Source organism: Solanum verrucosum, unplaced genomic scaffold, assembly GCF_900185275.1.
Source record: "Solanum verrucosum unplaced genomic scaffold, falcon-dt-bn FXZP01000262.1, whole genome shotgun sequence".
NCBI classification, from domain to species: Eukaryota; Viridiplantae; Streptophyta; class Magnoliopsida; order Solanales; family Solanaceae; genus Solanum; species Solanum verrucosum.
The window spans coordinates 2,491,113-2,500,029 of NW_026020366.1; the positions used below are offsets into that span (position 1 = coordinate 2,491,113).

General features: G+C 31.3%; 1 protein-coding gene across 1 annotated transcript; it reads right to left on the bottom strand.

Annotated features, from left to right (window-relative positions):
- Positions 1 to 1,563: 1,563 nt before the first annotated feature.
- LOC125837928 (LOB domain-containing protein 4-like) lies at positions 1,564 to 4,914 on the bottom strand. The gene is made up of 2 exons (XM_049517007.1): positions 4,495 to 4,914; positions 1,564 to 2,115 (listed from the first exon to the last, which is right to left on the bottom strand). Exons 1-2 carry the CDS (start codon positions 4,669 to 4,671, stop codon positions 1,777 to 1,779), a joined length of 516 nt encoding a protein of 171 aa, XP_049372964.1. The 5' UTR covers positions 4,672 to 4,914; the 3' UTR covers positions 1,564 to 1,776.
- Between the last annotated feature and the right edge of the window lie 4,003 nt (positions 4,915 to 8,917).

The window sequence follows — 8,917 nt, forward strand, 5'->3', positions numbered from 1 at the left end:
TAAATTTAAGAAGCCAAAAGAAATCTAGAAAGATACCTGCAGTATTTGAGACTAGACTCCCCTTCTTCATTAGAGGGAGAACCATAACTTCTTTCATAACTTCTTTCACAACAAGCGACACCTTCTTAGGTCATACCCACATAAATGGATGAAAGACTAATTATGTAGTAAATATATGTTGTTAATGACTTTATATGTTCAACAACCCTTAAGATTAATATGTGAGTTTTAGTGAATATTCTTGAAAATATAATTTTTTTTACGACTTTATTTTTTAATATTTGAATATAGATAATTTATTTATGTGTAATTAATTTTTACCAAATTCCATTTTCATGTCTTTCGTATATTATCAATTATACACATATAAATTGACTTCTCTTTGAAAGAAAAAATTTAATATTTTTTAATAATTTTAACTTCACTTAATAATATCATTATTTATAAAAGTAAGAATTAATTTTAGTTAACAAGAGATAAGCCATTTATTTACCGTACATTACCTTGGATGTTTTTGTAAAAACTTTACTTATTAGCATGAAGATTTGAGATGTTTAATTCAAAGTTTTAAAATATTCCTCATAAAAAGTAGATAACTCTTCTTCTTTTAAAAAAAAAAAAAATTTATATTTTAATTTTATAATGTTCAATATTTTTTCAAGTTAAATTAAAATTATAAATTTCACTATTAAAACTTTTTGAGGTCTCAAAAGTTGAGGGCCTAAATCAAATGCTTTACCAGCATTACCCTTAGCCATCCTTGTGCGTGTAATGTGTATGTCATATATATGTAAAATTTCCTCATGTGAAAAAAAACAAAATTAAAAGGTTTTATGGTCAATTGTCAAGCGACTTATGATCATTTTCGGCCGACAGGTAAGCTAATTCAATATTTTTTAATTCCCACATTCATTATTTATTGGGAACTTAAAGGTGTTATATATACCAATTAAAACAAAGACATCAATATTCATGAGACAAAGATTTCTCAAACATAAATTAATAAAAGGTAATGCTAAATGGCCAGAAAATAGATTTTGAGTAGCCTATTGGTACTTGAAGAAAGAAAGGACGAGCAGTAGGTTCTACTTGACAAAGAGAGAAAGAGTAGGCGCTGATTTAATGGAGAAAGAGAGGTGGAGTAGACACTAATTTTATGGAGAAAGAGAAGAAGAGTAGCACTGGTTTTAATACAAATGACTTTCAATATTTGTTCTTAAATAAATAAGTGTTTTTAAAAGAGTTTGAATAATTTTATGACTTCTTCTCCAGATCTGACTGAATCAAACCCTTTCATATCTACTAGGAGATTTTTTTTTAAAAAACAAATGTATTTATTAGGCTGAAATCTGAATCGTTCATTTAAGTGTAAACAAATAAGGCCTTAGTAGGGCTATTATAATTAAATTGGATAAAAATCACCTGAAAGTTGGTAAGAGAGTATTTAAATGTCTGTAAAGTTAAAGTATTAAAATAAATTTGACTATCAAATTTAAAGGTTATTTAATGTAGTTTCTCGAGTAATTATAAAGTAGTCAATTCAGTATACATAACTACATATATCATAATAGCTCATAATTATATGTTTTAGACATTTACAATATGGTTAATGATGGTCATCATCATCTCTTGAGGGGTCAAGTAGAGATGTGCTATAAAGATTTATAGTAAGGAAAAAAGAAGCAGACAATAAAGTAAGACCTTAATAGCAAATATTAGAAAAGACTAGGCAAGCATGCTAGCCAAGCAACTAGCTAATTTATTAAATACTAGTTACTAGCATGACCATAATGATTCCTCTATATTAGCTTGATCTACCACCATGTCCATGGTAAAAAGGGACATGGTTGGCTGAGTTTGAGTGTGTCGAGACGATGGTGACACGTTTTCTGGTGAGTTCCCGGCTGTGCCACCACCAGACATGGACGAGAATTGTCGCATCCTCATGTGTACTACCTCAGCTTGTGCAATTGCCAATTGTGATTGTAGACGGTCAATTTGTTGCTGCAAAGATGATATAGCTCCAACACAACCATAAACTGGATCCCTTACTCTAGCATTAGCCTCATACACCATTGAACTCACGGCATCCCCCCTTTGATGCTCCGGTAACTCCTGTAAATAAAGAAGTCACGGGGGTTCAACATCTACTATCTCAACATAAAAAATAATTTTAACTATATATTATTAACAGTGTAATTTTCCATCGAAGAAGGTTCAGATGAATCACTGAGGCCCACAAATTAGTTAACATGATGAAACTTTTTATTTTCTATTTTGCAAGTGGCATAATTTTTCTAGTCCCTTCACGTAATATCATGACATTAATTAGGGCCCAAACCTTGACAAAACAATAAACACAATAGTGATGTCATGATTACACCAAAAGAAAGCATGTTTAATTAACCATCAAGAAAAGAGTAAAGCAAAAACCTGAACTTTTAACATGGAATTTCTGTCTCTCAAGTGTGAACTAACCTTCTCAAAGCAAAGGAAAAAACGCAAGTGATCCAAAGCACTTTTCTAAAATTTTACTTTGGAATAACAAATCTTTGACTATATGCTTATCATTATGTACCACACGAGAAATATATAAAAAGAAGACAAATATTAAGACTTTATTTACAAAAAGATGTACTTTTCTTTATTCCTCGTCCAATTTCTATCTCCTTGATAAAAAAGATTGAACTACTTTTCTTTAGTCTATTTTAAAAAAATGACTCATTTTCTTTTTTGACATCACTTTAATTTTAGCTTTTAATATGACATATTTAAAGTCATGAGATTTGAGGACATTTTGATACATTTAACGTAAATTTAATTTAACATCACAAAATTAAAAAATAAAAATTGAATCAAGTCAAACTAGATCATCAAATAGAGAAAATATATAAAATGTGTAGTGTAACTATGATTAATTTAAAGGTATGATGTTACCTTAAGGTAATATCAGTGGGGTCTCTGGACCGTTTGTAGCCGTTATAGAGCCAATAATGGAGACTACAAATTTTTAAAAAAAAATAGATTTACAGTAATTTAATTGGCGTATTTTACTTTTATCACATTAAATAAAGTTTTTCATTGATTTTAGTTCCTAGCTGAAATTAGTCAAAATTTTCATACTAGTATATGTGACCTTTCTCTTCTATACTTAATTTGTAGGGATAGTCATATACAAATTTCTTAAGTATTATATACACACATAAAAAGACATTATATGCAGTCTTCTGTGGTAAGTTTCGTTCTGCTTCCTTCGTTTCATAATAATTAATCATTTTTTATTTTATACGATGCTTAAGAAATCATAAATACGAAGATAATTTATTAGTTCACCCCTTGAAAAACTTCTTGAGAATTTTACAAACAAATGTGAACGATTTCAAAAAGAATTAATTGTAAAGAAAATATATAAAAAATGTATTTAATACTTTCTTAATTCAGTAAAATAAATAATTAATATTATAAACTATTTTTAATACAATGATAAATTAATTAATATGTAACGAAGAGAGTAACAGACTAAAATAACTAGTAATAGTTTAGTATTAGAATCTAACACTGGTAATAGTACTATGGCAAATATCACATCTAACATATTGTCTTCCTTTTATAATACTGACCCTTCGGGTACAATTAGGCCTTTGTCTCCTACTTATAATGCCTACTAATATAATTTATTATAAGTTTGATCTTTGGTGACTAAAAATAAATAAATTATAATAATATGCATGTATTTAAAAAGATATAAAATTAATATATGGTCTCCACTTGAGGGCAGGATGCAATTAGTATCATATTCATATGAATTCAATATTTTTGTATCTAACATATTAGTTTATATCATTTTTTCAATTTTAATTTTTTTTATCTATTTTAATTTGACATGAAATTTAAGAAAATAAAGAATAATTTTTACTCTTCGGATCTAAAATTTAAGATATGTCAAATGTACCCTGATATTATTCCTTAATCTTATGATCTTAAACATATCAGGTGAAAAATTGAAATTACATAATTGTTAAAAAGAGAAAGAGTCATTTTTTAAACTGATTAAAATGGAAAATATGTTAACAAACTGAAATAAAGGGATAGTAATTAAAGATATAATTCTATAAAAGATATCCTAAATCTACATATGATCCACTAAATAGTTGCTAGTTTGTCCAAATGTCCAAAAATTTAAATTATACAAATTGACAATATAAAGATCTTTTATACTATAATAGTAGTTTAAATAAAAGGAATGAACCAACAAGGATTGTGATGGAGTAATAAATATTCCTTCATTCTTAAAGGTCTCGATTTCGAGTCCCTTTGGATACGGAGTCCCCTTTCTTAGGAAGTGTTTTAACCTCAAAATGTTGAACTTCCTAATGCGACTCTTGATTTAGTCACAGGCTCCAATGTGGTACCGGACACAGGGTGGGAAGCCAAAAATAAATAAATAAAAGGAATGAAGCAATTCAAACTTAAAATTGTTGGAAAGTCTCTGACCTGAAGCATCTTGTTGACATTGCTAGCACCAAAAACCTTATGCACACTTGCAAACTTGTGTGGCTCATCAGCTGGAAAATAAGGAGCAAAAACACAATCTTGTGCACATCTCCTCCTTAGCAACTTACAAGCTGCACAAGGAGATGCTGCACCTTGTTTCCTACCACTCTCCTTCATTTTTCGCTATTTACAACAACTCTTTTAACTACAACTAGATAATTGACTAGTTATATATAAGTTAATGTAATAATTGAATACCTCCTTTCTAGCTTCATGTACACAAAAGTTTAAACTACCTTAAAAAGCTTTATACTAACTGCCTAGTGACAGTTTTTGCAGGTTATGTATCTGAAAAGTGAAGTGAGAAATAGAAGCAATTACAATAAAGAAGAGTAAAGGAGAATATTGGTTGAAGGGAATGAGGGAAGTGAGGGGTTGGATGTTTTATATAGAAAAACATTTGTTGGCAAAAAATCTTTTGTGGGACCTACTAAGATGAAGCTTTAGATTTTGTAGTATTAAAAGCATCACTTTTATTTTTTCTACATAACTTATTTTCACTTGAGAGGAAGGTGAGGTCCTTTTTAATGATCACTATGTGTGGATTGTGATTTTTCTTTTTTATCCTTCCTTTCTTTCAAATGTAGCAATTCAGATAACTAAAAAAGTTTGACCTAAACAACTGTTTGAAGAATTGATCAATGAGTTAGACATCTATTGGCTCTTGGGAAAAAATTACTTTAGCATTATAAGCTTCAATGTTTTAAAATTTACATATGCCTCTTATAGGTAAGGATTTCCCAAAGAAATTATGATTATTCTGGGTTATTTCACAGTGTCTTTTGTGAGAGTGAGTGTGTACCTAGTGCCCGTTCATGAAAATCATGGTATGGCGTGAATAAGGGACTTCTTTTTGGTGAGGGCACGAGTAGCACTGTTGAAAATTGATTATCTAGGTGATTGTTTATTGTGTATGTAACCTTATTTGTTGGTATAGTGATGTCATTCATTAATCCGCATGTGTTATCTTGAAAAGAGATGTTTATGCACTGGTTGTTGATAAAAAGAGGAGGGTGTTGCGATTTTTAATTAGAATGATAAAAGCCATGTGATAGACATAGGTTCTTAGATCCCGTTTGGATTGGCTTAAAAAAAGAAGCTTTTAAGTCAAAAATAAGAAGTTATAGTGAAATGACTTTTAAGTCAAAAAATAAAAAGTATGGGGAGACCTACTTTAGATTTTTGACTTATTTTAAGTCATTTTTTACCTTGCCAAACACTTTCTAACTTATTTTAAGTCATTTTTTTTACTTATTTTAAGTTATTTTTTAGATTTTTCAAAAACGTCCAGAAGTCAAAAATTGTCTTAAAAATAGGTTTGACCAACTTTTAAATCAATCCAAACACTTTCTTAGTCTTGTTTTGCTAGGTGTCATAATGTGATAATTGTGTCTGCCGTTTGAGGACGAGCATTTTTTTAAGTTGAGAGTGTTGATGTGCCGTAGATTTAAGGCACCTGTAATGCTTAAAACTAAGGATTTTTGTAAGTCTTTTAGAGCGTTTAAGTAGATTTAATGTATTTTGTCATTATTTTGAAGGAAAACATGTTTTTGGTTGCTAAGTGTAGGAAGTCAGGTGTTTCAGTGAAGTTTGGTCATTTACGAGTCATTTTACGAGTCGTGGTCTAAACCACGAGCCATAGATTTTCTCATAGATGAAAGATTAAAAATGGTGAAATGAGGTCTGAGGTGTACGAGTAGCCAGTACGGGACGTAAAAAAATTTACGAGGTAGACTTATTATGGTTGTAGAAAATTTACTGATGATTTGCAAACTGGGCTGACAAACCACTAATGAACATGATGGGGCGTAGAAGACTACACGAGTTGTAAACATGCTCTCGTAGTTAAGATTTAGAGAGTTTGGAAAATAGGAGCTTGAAGACTACGATGGACAGTATGAGCCATAGTACATTTTATGGATTGTAGATCTCGTCAGTAGAAAATGTCTTGAGACTGAATATTCACTGCCATCGACGAGAAGATTTCTCAAGCCTTAAAGGGATCCACGACTCATACTTTTTGGGGTCGTAAAAGCTGTTGAATTTCAGTTTACCCAGAACCATTTGGATATGATTTGGTATGTCTATAAATATTTTTTAGGGATTATTTATTTTTGTTACGCACATTTTGGGTTAAGGATTATTAGTAAAACTACATTTTGCTTTTATTCTGGAATTCTTGGGATTTTAATTACACATCAATCTTTGATTTTTGACTTTGCAAATCAATTCAAGATATAGATTATCAATATTTATATTGCAAATGCATGATTTATTTTAACCAAATTATTAGATCATACAATTAGGAGTAGCTAAATCCACAACTAGTTGTGGGTACCATGAGGAATCAGTGAGGTAGACCTAACACAATAATTCTTGAAAGGTGTACATTCATATATTATTTTTCTCTTCGCTTTGATTGCTTTTTAACATATGTATACGTTAGAACACACCTTATTCCTACTTTCATGACAAAGGGGGATAACAATAGGAACATAGACTACACAACGTATATTTGAGGCTATCGACCCTCATCTCATAGCTTGAACTTACCCAGGAATAGCTAATTTGGGATCAAAAGTAAGGGTTAGTAAAACATACACTCGTAAACTAGCCATGCATGTTACTTGGTGAAATTCATCTACTTAGGCAATCATCCACTTATTAGATGATAACCGGTCTTGCATGTAACATACTAGACAAGGTTACTAATATCAGGGTCTATTGAGTTAATGATTCATAGGAAACACAAAATCCTAGTTTCGTTTTCTATCGGTTTAAAACAAGTGAAATCGTTACTTTGTCACTTGTTACTTGCAATAATTACCAACACTACTTTCTACACAAAACACTCATTTATTATGAAAAGAATATGATTACGAGCATGAATAATATCGATTGAACTAAGTGTGAACCGTATTACTCGTGGGATCAACCTTAACCATCGTTAGGTTTTTTATTTGAATAATGAACTCTTTATACTTCTTTTAGGATATACAGCTCTCCGGACTCATTGTGGGCCTTATGAGTTCTTGGTGATGCCTTTTGGGTTGACTAATGCGCCTGCAATATTTATGAGTTTGATGAATGAGGTGTTCAAACCCTTCTTGGATTCTTTAATGATTGTGTTTATAGATGATATCTTGATTTACTCCAAGGAAAAGGGGGAGCATGCATATCACCTTTGTATGGTTCTGGGTGTCTTGGGGAAATAGAAATTGTATGCTAAATTTCCAAGTGTGAATTTTGGCTACCCTTGGTTGACATTCTTGGTCATATGGTCTCGAAAGAAGAAGTAATGGTAGATCCCTAAAGATTGAGGCAGTTAAGAATAGGGTTTGGCCTAACTCTATAATAAAAGTTAAGAATTTTGAGGGAATTTCTAGCTACTACGGTATGTTTGTGAAAAACTTGGAATCTATTGCTACGCATTTGACCAAGTTGACTTAAAAGGAGGTACCATTCGAGTGATAACTGTGAATAGAGTTTCCAAAAGCTCAAGGATCTTTTGAATACAATGCCTATCATGACTTTGTTGGTGGAAGGCAATAATTTCATTGTTTATTGTTTTGCTTCAAATTTGGAATTGGTGTTGTGTTGATGTAGGAAAGAAATGTTATAGCCTATGATTCCAAATAGTTAAAAGTTCATGAGAGGAACTACCCCACCCATGATCTGGAGTTGGCATCAATATTGTTTACTATCAAATCTGCAACATTCTCGTTATAGGGTTAAGTGTGAGGTATTCATTGATCATCACAATCTATAACATGTGTTCACTCAAAAGAATATGAATTTGAGGCTAAGAAGATGGATAGAGTTGCTCAAGAATTATGATGTGATCATTCAGTACCATCTAGATAAGGCTAATGTGGTGGCATATGCATTGAGCTAGAAGACAGTTTGCATGAGAAGTTTGGCTTGCTTGGGGGTTTCTATGTGACCCTTGGCCAGGGAGATTCAGACTTTGGATTCTAAGTTCATGTGATTGGGTATCTCTGAGAAGGGTGGAGTGTTAGCCAGTATTGAGGTCAAGCCCACCTTCATAGAAGAAATCAATGTTAAGCAATTTGAGGATAAGGAATTGGTCTTAAAAGGTAAGGTGGTGTATGGGGAGATCCAATATGACATGGTGTGTTTAGTTTTAGAGGGAGGATTTTTATTACGCGGGTTGGTGACTTGATCTAGAGTGTGTTGGCAGAGTCTTATGGTTCGTGATATTCTATTCATCTGGGTGTGACCAAGATGTATAAGGATTTGAGAATACTTTTTATTAGTGGCATGGGATGAATAAAGACATTATTGATTATGTTTCTAAATGTCATAATTGCCAACATGTAAAGTATGAACATTAAAGGTCTGC

Coding starts and splice junctions, on each gene's coding strand:
- LOC125837928 (XM_049517007.1), bottom strand. CDS start 4,671: ATGAAGGAGAGTGGTAGGAAACAAGGTGCAGCATCTCCTTGTGCAGCT. Junction 2,116..4,494: donor ATGTCAACAAGATGCTTCAG/GTCAGAGACTTT, acceptor CTTTATTTACAG/GAGTTACCGGAGCATCAAAG.